At 51.2% G+C, this 13,223-nt stretch overlaps 1 protein-coding gene across 1 annotated transcript in view; it reads right to left on the bottom strand.

The window, feature by feature from the left end:
• Window positions 1-12,205, bottom strand: part of RFX8 (regulatory factor X8) — a 52,178-nt gene extending 39,973 nt beyond the window's left edge. The window contains 2 exon segments of the mRNA XM_067007084.1: window positions 4,688-4,811; window positions 11,956-12,205. Of these exon segments, the coding sequence (XP_066863185.1) occupies window positions 4,688-4,811; window positions 11,956-12,029 (198 nt within the window). The 5' untranslated portion in view covers window positions 12,030-12,205.
• Window positions 12,206-13,223: the final 1,018 nt, after the last annotated feature.

The raw sequence follows: 13,223 nt of genomic DNA, 5'->3' as shown, positions 1-13,223 counted from the left end.
AGAAACACCCCCAACACCTGCACAGGAACTTGGTGTGGAGTCTGGAATCAACCCCAATCCCAGGGGGGAGGCGGGAAGTGAGAAGTGGGTATTTTGCTGTTTCTCTTGTAAACAAGCTTTGGGATCACATCCTCTTCCCCTTCCTCTCCTGTCTCTCCACTGAGTCACAGACTCAGCAGCTCACGGTCCCTTTCCAAGACCAGCACCACTGAACTGACTCATTCTTCGGGCAAATTCCCAACGAGAACTGAGAGCTAGGACCTCAGTGTCTTGGGGGATGGATTCAAAGGGAAGTGGGAAGATCAAAAATGCTAGACTAATGCCCACCACGGTCACGCACCGGAGGCTCTTTTTAACTCTTTTTTCGGAACACCCTGCAGTAGCACTGCCCTTGAGGGGAAACCACTAAGAAGAAAATCTGAGAGAGGTTTTGAAAAGGAGCCTTTGATTTCTTAAAAAAGGAAGCAGAGATCATCCAGAACCGAGACGTGTCAAGCTCAAGTCACACCACTCCCTTCTGCAAAGGCTGCCAGATAAGGAAACGGCTTAGTGCCAGGACACCCAGACTAGCCAAGCCCTTGAGGAAGTGCCTCAGTGTGCCTAGTGAAGAAAGGACAAAATGTGGGCTGAGTGATAAGACAGCCGGGGGAATTCCTGGCTGGTTGGAAAACCTTCCAGAGACACCTCGCGGGCTCCAGAGCCTAACACCTTGCACGTGTCCCCACTGCTTTTGATTGATTGAAGGAGGGATAAGGGGTGTGCTATTCCCACGTGTGAGTCTCAGCAGGCTGAGACGACTGGGTGCCTATGAGCCTAGACGAGACGGCGGGTCAGCACGAAGAAGCTGCAACTCGGAATATAAGGGAACTGCCACTCCTGGGTTCCCAAGGTCACGGGCATAATGACCACAGTCTGATAACAAAGACAACATACTGTATCTGCGTGGAGTGCTTTACAGTTTATAAAGCAGTTTGGGGAGGGCTAGCTGACTTTTAATGCGTGTGAAAAAAAATACCGAAGGGTTTTTTTTCTCTTTTTTTGGATCACAAGCTTAAAATGAAACCAGCAGAGTGGCATGGAAGCGTGAAAGCCAATAATAGTAGCCCAAAAAGTTAAAAAAGAAAAATAAAAGCCCCGTCCTCTGAGCCCTCCTGAGACACTGGGTTGTACCCTTGGGGAACCTACCTTTGAAGAGAAACACCAAAAAACTGAAGTCAAAATGAAACAAGTAGTCAGGGAAGTAAAAATTTGGGACCGAAGAGTACTCAATGAAGAAGGGAAGACACGAAGGTTTAAACAATTGTTTCCGATATCTGAGCAGCTGCCGTATTCGAAGATTCTACTCCTTATTTTATGATTATCCAAAGTGCAGAGCTTCCACCAATGACTGTGTTTCAGGGATGACGGCTGTGGCTAGAGAAATGGGTCTAAAAATGTCAGTGTTTTGGAAACATCGTTGGAATCTACAGAATTGCCGGTGGGAGGGCAACGGAAGCCATCATTTCAGAAAATGATCTGGTCCCATCCCCTGACGTCATGGTCACACAGACCGCCAGCCTGCAAGTTCACCCCTGGACACGCACGCCCAAGAGAACATCTCCACGTGCATAGCGGGAGATACACACGTGAACGTTCACGACAGCAAAACTGGGAAACAACCCAAGTGCTCATCAGAGGGAGAGAAGATGGGTAAACTGAACTACTACACAACAGTCAAATGAATGTAGAGGAGTCTTGATATAATAATAAGTGGAACAAGTCCCAAAAGATGACAGGTAACATGACCCTCCTTTTTAAAAAGTTAAGCCACAAAAATAAAAAATGGGCTTTTAAAAGAAATACATTACATAAAATAAGACAGAGAAAGCCAAAGATGGTATCATCTTGTTATATATGCAATGTAAAAAACAACAGTAAAGCAAAAACACCAATCTCACTGAAACAGAGAACAGATTGATGGTTGCCAGAGGTCAGGGATGGGGGTGGTCAAAATGGGTGAAGGGGGTCAAAGGTTGGGCTCCCCTGGTGGCGCAGTGGTTGAGAATCCGCCTGCCGATGCAGGGGACGCGGGTTCGTGCCCCGGTCCGCGAAGATCCCACGTGCCGCGGAGCGGCTGGGCGCGTGAGCCGTGGCCGCTGAGCCTGCGCGTCCGGAGCCTGTGCTCCGCAACGGGAGAGGCCGCAACAGTGAGAGGCCCGTGTACCGCAAAAGAAAAAAAGAGGGAAGGGAGTTAAGATGGGAGGGAGAGGTTGAACTGGCATCTCTGCGGCCGTGAGCAGACTCGTCTCCCAGGTCATTTCAGCACCGGACAGGTGGCCCCTGCAGGGGTCTGACCCTGCAGGCTGTGAGCTGTCCCCAGGCCTGCAAGGAGTTGGGTGGCTTTCCATCCGCCTGTGCTCTGTTTGCCAAGCATGGATCCTGGGGAGGGACCGTGTCTGCCCAGGGGAAGAGCAGCTTCCTCGTTGCAGAAACGCGTTGCCCCTCCCAGCTCTGAGCCCCCATGGCTGTCTCTGTCCGGAGAGGGCATTTTGTTCTCATAAAAGCTCCCAGCCAGAGGTGCTTTTGAAGGGCTCTTGCATTGGGTGTGGAGTTGGACCAGTGACCTCCAAGTTCTCTTGGAAGTCCAGGATATTTTTGAGGGAATAGCAGGTGGAAAGAGCACTGACCCGTAAAGAAGGAGACCAGATTTGCCGCCCAAGCACTGTAACTGGCTGTGGGACCCTCCACCGTCATCACTCCTGGTTTGTTCCTTGACTTCTAATGCTACCAGCCTCTGCTGATGGCTGTGACACAAGACAAAGCCTCCAAGATGCCAACTGTTTCCTCCCACCCACCTGTCCTTCCTGTGGGCCTCTCTCACCTAAAGACCATTACAGGGTGGGACCCTGGGGCAGGTGGTCACGGACAGCATCACGGGAAGCACAGGACAAGCAGCCACCTTGGGAAGTCGTGAAGTGGTGGCAGAAGCTAGCTTCTGGGACGGGGCCTCCAGCAGCCCAGCGCGGAGAAGCAGCGTCCCAGTGGTCTACAGATGGATACACCAGAGGGAGAGAGAGGAGATGCCTGGTGACGTAGAGGCTAGTCGCGGGCTGTCTCAGAGGGGACCCACCAGCCACATGTGGCCACTAAGCACTTGAAATGTGGCTGGTCCGAACTGAGATGGGCCGTACGTGTAAAATGACGTGTCGGATTTTTGAGATCTAGCACGAAGAAGAGAATGCAAAAAACAACGCATTCATTTTTAAATACTGATTCCATGCTGAACGATAGTATTGTGGATTGGATTTAAAAGTTATAAAAAATTAATTTCACCTTAAAAAAAACTTTAAAAATGAGGATCTAGAATATTTAAAATTGTATCTATGTCTCCTATTACATTTTTATTGGGAAGTACTGGACTAAATTCTATAAGGCCCAGTCAAACTTCTTGCAGCTGGATTAAATGAGATATCCCTTTAAAAAAATTCTCCTTTTAACTTGTTTTGAGTGAATGTCTGTCTATTCCTGAAAACCGGATTGAAAATAAATACGATGCGATATACGATTGAAAGTTATTATTGTTAATTTAGTAACAATCAAGCCCCGTGATTCTATTAATTCTTTCCATCAACAAATCCTATTGGTTCTCTCTTCCAAATATACCCGGATTTTGACCCCTCCTCACGACACCCACTGCTGCATCCCTGTCCACTCCCTGCACACCTGGGCTCCTCTCACCTCCCTGAGTTGTCTCTCCCTGGTCTCTGCCCTCCAGCCACTGCAGCCTCCTTGCTACTTGAGCCCCCTCCTGCCTCAGGGCCTTTGCACTGGCTCTGTCTGCACTGCTCTTCGCTCATATAGCCCCATACTCACTGCCTCATCTTTTGGAAATCTGGACTCAAATGTTACTTCTCAGGGAGGCCTTCCCTGTTTGCCTTTCCTCAAATTACAAGTCCTCCCCTAAAACACACACACAGTCACACACACACTGTCCTTTCCTCCTGCTCCATTTAGCATTTATACCACCTAAGAGAGTGCATATTTTATCTTCTTTCTCTCCGTCAACTATAATATAATAAATGCAGTAAAGGCAGGAATTTTTCTCTGTTCTGTTCACTGTTGTACGCTCAGCACCTAAAAGAGTGCCGGCACATAGCAGCTGCTCAATAAATATCTGTTTGATGTGGAGGGTCTCAGATAGGCCATCCTTGTGCTAACGTTTGCTGTGTATCGCGTGGGCTAAACAAACCCCTGACAGAGTTCTTAACCTCCAGAGTAAACCTTTGAGTGCCCGTGAGTTCTCTACGAACAACCGAATTGTGGGAAGCATAAGCTGTCTGACACGACAAAGTGGCTCTGTGAGCTTGTGGGGTCCTGAGCTGTGGCATTTCTATGCAGGGAATAATGGCCCAGCAAGCCTGGCTGAGAATTGGGGGTATCTGAGGCTGCCACAGCTGCATTCTCTTGGGTGAATGCCACCCCATCCTTGAACTTTCCTGGCCCCTCACTATGAAGTATGGACAAAGGACGGAATGGCTTTCAGATGGAGATGAGGATGTATGAACCAGCCATCAGGCTGGTTCCCAGGGTGAAGCCAGTTATATCCACTGAGAAGCCATCAGACCCAAATAAATCCCAGCATTTCCTCATCATTAACTTGCGTGCTATTTTTACTCAGTGGACATGTATTTTTATCTTCACAACCTACCTTCCCAAACGTGGCTGGGTTGACTTGGTTCTGAGCACTTTGCCCGCAGGTCTCCACATAAATCTCACGCATGAGGAAGAGAGGCACGCCGTACCCTTCGCAGACGCAGAAGTTGTCGACCAACCTGGGGGCGGGGAGGAAGAAGAGCAGGAAGAGGAGGTTGGCATCGGTTTTTCTAGAGTGGGACACTGATAAGGGTCAGGCACAAGCAAGGGACCCAACAGGATGAAATACGCTTACTCTATCGAATGCAAAGTCTCACCCATCAGCATCTGTAATGTGCTGAGCCCAGAGTTAAGAATATTGATTTAGACTGTGGTGAGGTTTCGTTGTCGTTTTTAAATCTTTTTGGTGTACAGGCATATTGAAAAGAAGTCCAAATTACTGGGCTCAGCGAACGCTGCTTCATGTAACTTTGTAAAGGTGGCAGCCAAGGTCTCGCACTGTGACGTAGAGATTTACTCGCTAAAACACAAAACAATGCCCCTCCCACCCCTTGTAGAGTCGATCACCCCTGCAGGTGACAGCTGGAGCCCGTGTGGCTTCCCAGTGACAGGCGTGCACAGCTCCTCCCCCTCCCCCCACCCCCGAAGCAGTCATCTGCACGACTGTTGAACCCGAGTGATTTAGGGAGGGCCGCACATTTTGATTCTTTAAATTGTAATGAGATGGAAGACGGAAGACACCAAGGGACAGGGAGGCAGGCCACCCTCCCTGCCCTTTACTTCCTGTTGGGTGCAGAGCTCTGTAGCGTTCAGATGTGATCTGCAGCCCCCAGGGTGGGACCTTCAATGGCCCAAGTGTTCCTGGGCCCCGGGGCAGGTGGGGTCCTCTGGCAACGAGGGGCTCTGCCCGAGGCTCACAGCCCAGAGTCCAGCCCCGAGGGGACAGCCAGGTGCCTGCTCGAGCAGCAGGATGGGAGCGAGGGGGCAGGTAGTGCAGGTGACGGGGCTCAGAAGCTGTGCTCCACACTGACACCCAAGCACAGCCTTCCCCTTTCTGGCTGGGGACGGACTGGCAGGTTTCTCCTCATGTTTTTAAAGAAATACATAAAGCAAGCCAGCATAGTTTTTAAACACCGAAGAATTCCTTAGCAGGGAATTTACCAACAACGCGTCTCCTCCTTTCTTACTGACGGCCTACAGCTTATTTTCTGGGCTGAGGCAGGCTGAGGCCTACATTTACTCCCCTTGAGAGCAAGAGACCACAGATGTTAACCCCATCTGCTTCCTGGAAGGAGGAAACGTCAACACACGGTGGATGGCGGGGCGAGGGGAAGCTGTGGCCCTGTATTGCTTTCCTCAGGTAACCAATTACCATAGGCCAGGTGGCTTAAAGCAACAGAAATACATTCTGTCACAGTTCTGGAAGCTGAAAGTCCAAATCAAGGTGTCAGCCAGGTTGGTTCCTTCCAGAGGTGCTGAGGAAGCATGTGTTCCACGCTTTCCTCCGGGCTGCTGGTGGCTGCCAGAAACCCTCGGCATTCCTTGGCTTGTAGATGCAGCACTCTAGGGCCCTCGCCTTGACCTGGCTGTCTCCTCGCCTCTTCTTCTTTTTTTTTTTTTTCTTGGCTGCGTTGGGTCTTCGTTGCTGCGCGCAGGTTTTCTCTAGCTGCGGCGAGCGGGGGCTACTCTTTGTTGTGGTGCGCGGGCTTCTCACTGCGGTGGCTTCTCTTGTTGCGGAGCACGGGCTTTATGCGCGCGGGCTTCAGTAGTTGCGGCACGCAGGCTCAGTAGCTGTGGCACTGGGCTTAGTTGCTCCACGGCATGTGGGATCTTCCCGGACCGGGGCTCAAACCCGTGTCCCCTGTATTGGCAGGCGGATTCTGAACACTGAGTCACCAGGGAGGTCCCTCCTCATCTCTTCTTATAAGGACACGCATCACTGGATTTAGGGCCCACCCTAATCCAGTGGGGCCTCCTCTTAACTGGTGACATCTGCAAAGACCCTATTTCCGAAGTCATGTTCTGATATTACATACAGACATGCATTTAAATTGTACCCCAATTTGATACAATGGGGACACCATTCAACCCAGTCCAAGCCCAAGGAGGGGATTTTCTGAGACTCTCCCATAGCATCAGCGTGGGAACCTGACACTTTGGACACCTCACAATGGATTAATTACAGCTGCTGGGGCACCAACTATTTGCTTCATGGTTGAACACGGGGTAATGTCACTGGTGGTGTGTGGGGCAGTGGCAAATTCACAGATCCATGAGATATTGACATTTATTTTATTAAGACGTTTGCTGACATAAAAAACCTACATGTGAAGTGTCACAGGAAAACACTGGCTAAGTTTGGGGAGGGGCAGCAAAACGTGACCAACGTTAAGTGCAAGCTCACTTTTGTTTATTCATAGCTACTTCCGAAGTAGTCATGGAATGGTCTCCTTAAAAAAGAAATGTGCAGGGCTTCCCTGGTGGCGCAGCGGTTGCGAGTCCGCCTGCCGATGCAGGGGACGCGGGTTCGTGCCCCGGTCCGGGAAGATCCCACGTGCCGCGGAGCGGCTGGGCCCGTGAGCCGTGGCCGCTGAGCCTGCGCGTCCGGAGCCTGTGCTCCGCGACGGGAGAGGCCGCAGCGGTGAGAGGCCCGCGTACCGCAAAAAAAGAAAAAAAGAAATGTGCAAAATACTCTCCAAAATGAGCTTGAGTGTAAACTTTTGCCAGTTGTTCTTCCTTGTCACTGAAATTCATGTGCTCTGGGCCTCTTGTCCTCCTATATCAAAATGACACTGCTGAGTCTGACTGCCACCTGGGTGGACAATTAAGACCAAATTATACCATCAATGATATCCCACCAAGGTCCAGGACCGGAGACTTTTCTCCGCCCACACTCAGAGAAAGGGCTGCCTCCTGGTGGCGAGCCCAGCGCCAATGCTTGGTCCTTTTGCTGCCCCAGGAGATTCAGCCCAGGGCCTTTCATCTTCTCCCCAAAGTTCACAGCCAGGTCTCACGGATGGCCCGTGGGAGGAGGCAGCACACGCTAAGTGGACAAGTGGAAGGTCCTGTAAGAGCGTCTATGTTCAGATGGTGCCTTTACTTCAGCTTAAAGAGTACGTGCTTCCGCATTTAGTCTCCACGCCCAGAGCAACTTACGACCATGACTCTGACCCAGGGCTTCAAAGCTCACAGACCCAGGTGTAGGGTCTGACTCTGAGACGTCTCTTGGAATTTTTGTGATGAGAAAACCAGGCATGGGATGTGGCTGGTACACTGCCTGGCACACGGCAGCTCTTACGGTTATCATTTCTACGTCCACCTCCAAAATCCTGAATGGAAGCGAGAAAGGCGTGCACGTCGGCAGACCGGCAGCACAGAAGCACCTACCGCAGGTGAGCCTGACTTTGAACTACGCGTGGGTCCGGGGTGGGGGGCGCGATGAGGAAGTGCAGGCAGTAGGGCTGGCCAGGGCTCCTGGCAGGTGAGACGGGCCAAGGCTTGCTTTCACATGGAGCCACCGATACGGTTTTTGGTGATACCTGATTATAAAGCCCGTCCAAGGCGGGAGTCGATCAGATCACTCAGTTCCTTGCTTGGGTGCGTAATCACCTTCCCCAGGTCTCACCATCAGACGAAGCTGACGGCTAAGAGCCTGAGAACCTCATGACGCTCCCCTCGTTTTGAGTGATGGACGATCTGAGCATTGCCAACTTCAGAGCACCCACGCCGGGTCCTGCAGCTCTCACACTCCTGAGGGCTCCTTCTCCTCATAACGAAGAATGTAACACTGGGAGTGACTGTACCCTTTGATTCAACCTGATCAAAGGCTATTACGAATTCTGTGCCTTTCAAAGTAAATTTCCACCTTATGAACCACAAGAGTCTGCAGAAATCTGAAAGCCGTGTTTACATGCAGGAGACAGTTCTCTGGTCTATAGCCAGGCTCGGTGTGCGTAGGGTTAGGTGACATTTAGATTTTTTGCCTGAGGTCTGAGCCAGGGGTCCCACCTGTCCGACCTGCCGGATCTGTACCCTCAGCAGCGGAAATCAGGTCACTTCACCCTTCTGCGCTCCTCAGAGGTCTGACCGCTTCTCTCCCCATTTCAACAATCCTTCCTGTCCGTGAAACAGAAAACCTCTAGTACTTCGGTTTCCAGAGGTGGGACCTTTCTTGTTCCTTGCGGGACCTTTCTTTCTCCTTGCAGGACCTTTCTTTGTCCTTGGAGAACTTATCACAAGTTGGTGGCAGAGGCACTGAAGTCTCTAAGGAACACTGGAAGCCCAACCAGGACTGACTGGGAAATGAAACAACGAATATGCTAAGGACGGAGCGTTTCTTTCGCGCAACAACAATCAGTCCCTCCCTGGGCTTTCACTTGGAAGCCTGAGCTGCTTCTGGGCATCTGGACACCTGGCGTACCGGTACCCACCGCCACTCTTCCAGGAAGCTGGTCTCCCTGGCCATCTTCTAACACCTTCCAGGACGCCAAGCTGTTACAAACCGAGGGGCTCTGCTGTGTTTGGTTTTTTAAAAAATTGTTCATGTTTCAATTCTGGTAAAATATACGTAACATAAAATGTACCCATTTTAAATGCAGAGTTCAGTGGCATTAAGTACCCTCCCACTGTTGTGCAATTGCTGGTGCGTGACCACCCCTCCAAAGAATTCTGGTTGTCTCGCAAAACTGAAATTCTGTACCGGCCAGAAACGCTACTTCCCGTTCCCTCTCCCTCAGCCGCCGGCAACCACCATTCTCCTTTCTGTCTCTATGAAGTTGACGCCTCTTGGTGCCTCGTATAAGTGAAATCATATATACTCTTTGTCCTTTTGTGACTCTGGCTCATTTCATTTCGCACCATGTCTTCAAGGTCCGTCCGTGTTGCAGTCTGTATCAGAATTTCCTTCCTTTTTATATCTGAATAATAGTGCATTGTATGGATAGACCACATTTTGTTTATCCATTCATCTGCTGATGGACACTTGGGTTCCTTCCATCTTTGGCTATCGTGCATAACGCTGCTGTGAACATGGGGATGCGAATATCTGCTCCAATCCTTGCTTTCAAGTCTTTGGGGCATATGCCCAGAGGGGGAATTGCTGCATCACGTGCTGGTTCCATTTTCAATTTTTTCAGGAACCACTATCCTACTTTCCACAGTGGCTACACCCATTTACGTTCCCACCAAGAGTGCGCAAGGGTTCTAATTTCTTCACATCCTCACAAACAGTCGTTATCTTCTATTTTTGTTTGTTTGATAATGGCCATCCTAACCAGCGTGGAGCGGTTGCAGTTGCTTTTTTTTTTTTTTTTTTGGTATGCGGGCCTCTCACTGTCGTGGCCTCTCCCGTTGTGGAGGGCAGGCTCCGGACGCGCAGGCTCTGTGGCCACGGCTCATGGGCCCAGCCGCTACGCGGCACGTGGGATCCTCCCGGACCGGGGCACGAACCCGTGTTCCCTGCATCGGCAGGCAGATTCTCAACCACTGCACCACCAGGGAGGCCCTGCAGTTGCTTTTTTAATGCCAACGTTCAAACCACCAGCACCAATTGAGACAGGCTGGGACCTGGGACCCTTTACCAGAGTGCTTGCCCCAGACAAACGTCTCCCAGAGCACCAGAATACAAAGAAACTATTGACTTAAGGGACTACACGTAACTGCATGCACACGCAGCTGGGGCAAATTGTGAACAAGAAGATTCAAAAACGTCAAAACCCAACTGCCGCTTCTGAGGAGCTGGGAGCAAAAGCCGGGTCCCGCACACGATCCCTCCGCACGGCACCACCGAGGGGGTGGGGCACACCACCTAAGCCCCACCTCCCGGCCCGACGGCCCGCCCCCCTCGGAGAGCAAGCAAGGGGACCTGTTACTTGTTTTCCCTCCCTCTTGCTGTAGCGCGAGTCCCAAGAAAGCCTTGCCTGAATTCCTCCTCTGGAGTCTTATCAACTTCTATTGCTTAAAGAGTCCAAGGACCCAGGTGGGTTGCACAGCGACCTCTCAAGCGTCGCACCTCACATAGATGGGATGCCTAAAGAGCAGTCTTCCAAGGGAGGCTCTGCCCCTCCTCACCACCATGGCCCTGCCTTCCCCCCACCTGAAGAGCATAACCTGGCCCCCTGGATCCGAGGCCTGCAGGGACAGGAGTTTGTGACACAGGACTTGAATACCATCCTAAGTGATTTAGGGCATCTGCTTCGTGGGCAGCCTGCACCCTGGTCAGTTCACAAATGACCTGAGGAGAACATCTAGGTATTTTCTGAAACCCTAATCATTCTTTCGAGTCTCTGGACTTATTCAAGTCCTAGAAACTCTGATTTACTAAATGGTGACCTGAAACTTGAAGGTGCAGATATGCTGAGGGGTCTAAGTGTGAAAGAAATAGAGTCCTGCTGTGCAACACTCTAAAAACACTGTGTGTGCTGTGGTTTTCTGTTTTTTTAAAAAAATATTTTTAGAATTATTTTAAAATATTTATTCTTTTGATTTTTTTCTCTTATGCAAGGGAAAATATATCAAAAATTTTCTTTTGGAGGAAAAGGGTGACCATTTAGGCCTTTTTGGGTTCTAATCACAAACACTCCCCTTCACTTTTCTATTTCACTCGTTGAACTTTTTCAGAAAGTATTTCTTTCTTGAGAAATACTCCTTAAAGCTTAAAAAAAACCAAGTAATCAGCTATCTACTAGTTATTCACCTTCTAAAACGAATGTTTTAGGACTGGTTTCAATTATTTTCCTATTTATGAAGCGCTACAAACCCATGAGTTCATCAGTCCCAAGGGCTGATGATATTTTTCTTTCCAGCTTTTTCTTCCTCTATTTAAAGAGCCAGAAGTGAATTTCTCAAATGTGGAATGCACTGTTAGAGCTAAAAACTACTTTGCTGTAAGTCAGGAAACATCCCATTCTGGATCGCACACTGAGAGAAAACATTTCCTCTCCTGGCCTAGCTCTCGCGCTTTCAGATGTATATGTAAACCCAGGCCCACCAACAAGCCCCCCGGTGGAGGGCAGGCTGGACTGCTTCCCACGGGAAGCGTGACCGACATGGGAGGCCCCAGGTGGGAAACCCACGCTGCCCCATCGCGTGTGCGTGTGCGTGCGTGTCCAGTCCCATCCCAGCCGGCATGAAGAAGCGCTGGTCCTGCGTGTGAACAGCTGTCCTTTTGAGCCTTTTACCAGGGCCCCGGGGGCGCAGGCGGCCGCCCTGGCACTTGGTCCGAGGTCCTGGGGACAGCAGCCGAGGGAGCCACGCTCCCCTTCCTCGCCCCCTCGCCCCTCCCATCCGCCGGGGCGGTCCCGCTCCCGCCGCGGTCCCGCTCACCACTGGATGACGCCTCCGTGCAGGCCCCGGCCGCCCGCGCCGCCCGATGCGGAGGCCGCCACGCCCTCGGCCATGGCTGGACCCGCCCGCGGCACCGAGGCGGCGAGCGGGCGGAGGCGCTGCACCGTCCGGCCGCAGCCGCTCCTGGGTGTTTACTTTAGAGCGGGCCGCGCGGGGGCCTATGGGGGGGAGCGCGTGGGTGCGCGGGGAACCGGCGGGGAACGCGAGCGGGGCGGGGCCCCGTGGCGGCGTGGGCCGCTGGGTCTGAGGAGGGCCTGAGAGCTCGTTTGGGGGCGGAGCTAGGGAGCGTGCACGCGGGCTTCGGGCTGGCGTCGGGCCACGCCCTGCACCTGCTGTGAGGGTGTGGGAGGCGGCGTCCTCTTTCCCAGGATCAAAAGCTCATAGGACAGAAACGCAAGTGCCGCTTCTTCCCCCCCTTACAAGCAGTCCAACAGGGAAACAACAAACAAAAACCAATGGACCTAAGCGAGGGTGGGGGGAGGGGAGAGCGGCACTTGTGTTTCTGTCCCATGAGCTTTTGAAGCAACCTAAGTGTCCACTGACAGATGAATGGATAAAGAAGATGTGGCACATACAGACAATGGAATATTACTCAGCCATAAAAAGGAACGAAACTGAGTTATTTGTAGTGAGGTGGATGGACCCGGAGTCTGTCATACAGAGTGAAGTAAGTCAGAAGGAGAAAAACAAATACCGTATGCTAACACATATATATGGAATCTAAGAAAAAAAAAATAACATGAAGAGCCTAGGGGTAGGACGGGAATAAGACACAGACCTACTAGAGCATGGCCTTGAGGATATGGGGAGGGGGAAGGGTAAGCTGGGACGAAGTGAGAGAGTGGCAGGGACATATATACACTACCGGATGTGGAATAGATAGCTAGTGGGAAGCTGCCGCATAGCACAGGGAGATCAGCTCGGTGCTTTGTGACCACCTAGAGGGTTGGGATGGGGAGGGTGGGAGGGAGGGAGACACAAGAGGGAAGAGATATGGGGACATAAGTATATGTACAACTGATTCACTTTTTTGTAAAGCAGAAACTAACACACCATTGTAAAGCAGTTATACTCCAATAAAGATGTTAATAAAAAAAATACGCCCGGAAAGTTGGCTGGTTATTTCAGCAGCAGCTTTCCGTCTGTCCTTCTGCTCCCCCACTCTCAGGATGTGAGCACCGTGCTCAGCGAAGCTCCCCTCGAGAAAGATGTTGCTGCAGTTTCCAAGCCTCTCAGTTGTAATCAGT

This window comes from Kogia breviceps, chromosome 11, assembly GCF_026419965.1.
Source record: "Kogia breviceps isolate mKogBre1 chromosome 11, mKogBre1 haplotype 1, whole genome shotgun sequence".
In the NCBI taxonomy this organism is placed as follows: domain Eukaryota; kingdom Metazoa; phylum Chordata; class Mammalia; order Artiodactyla; family Physeteridae; genus Kogia; species Kogia breviceps.
The sequence above is the reverse complement of the archived record's forward strand: the minus strand, read 5'-3'. Positions and strand labels throughout refer to the sequence as shown.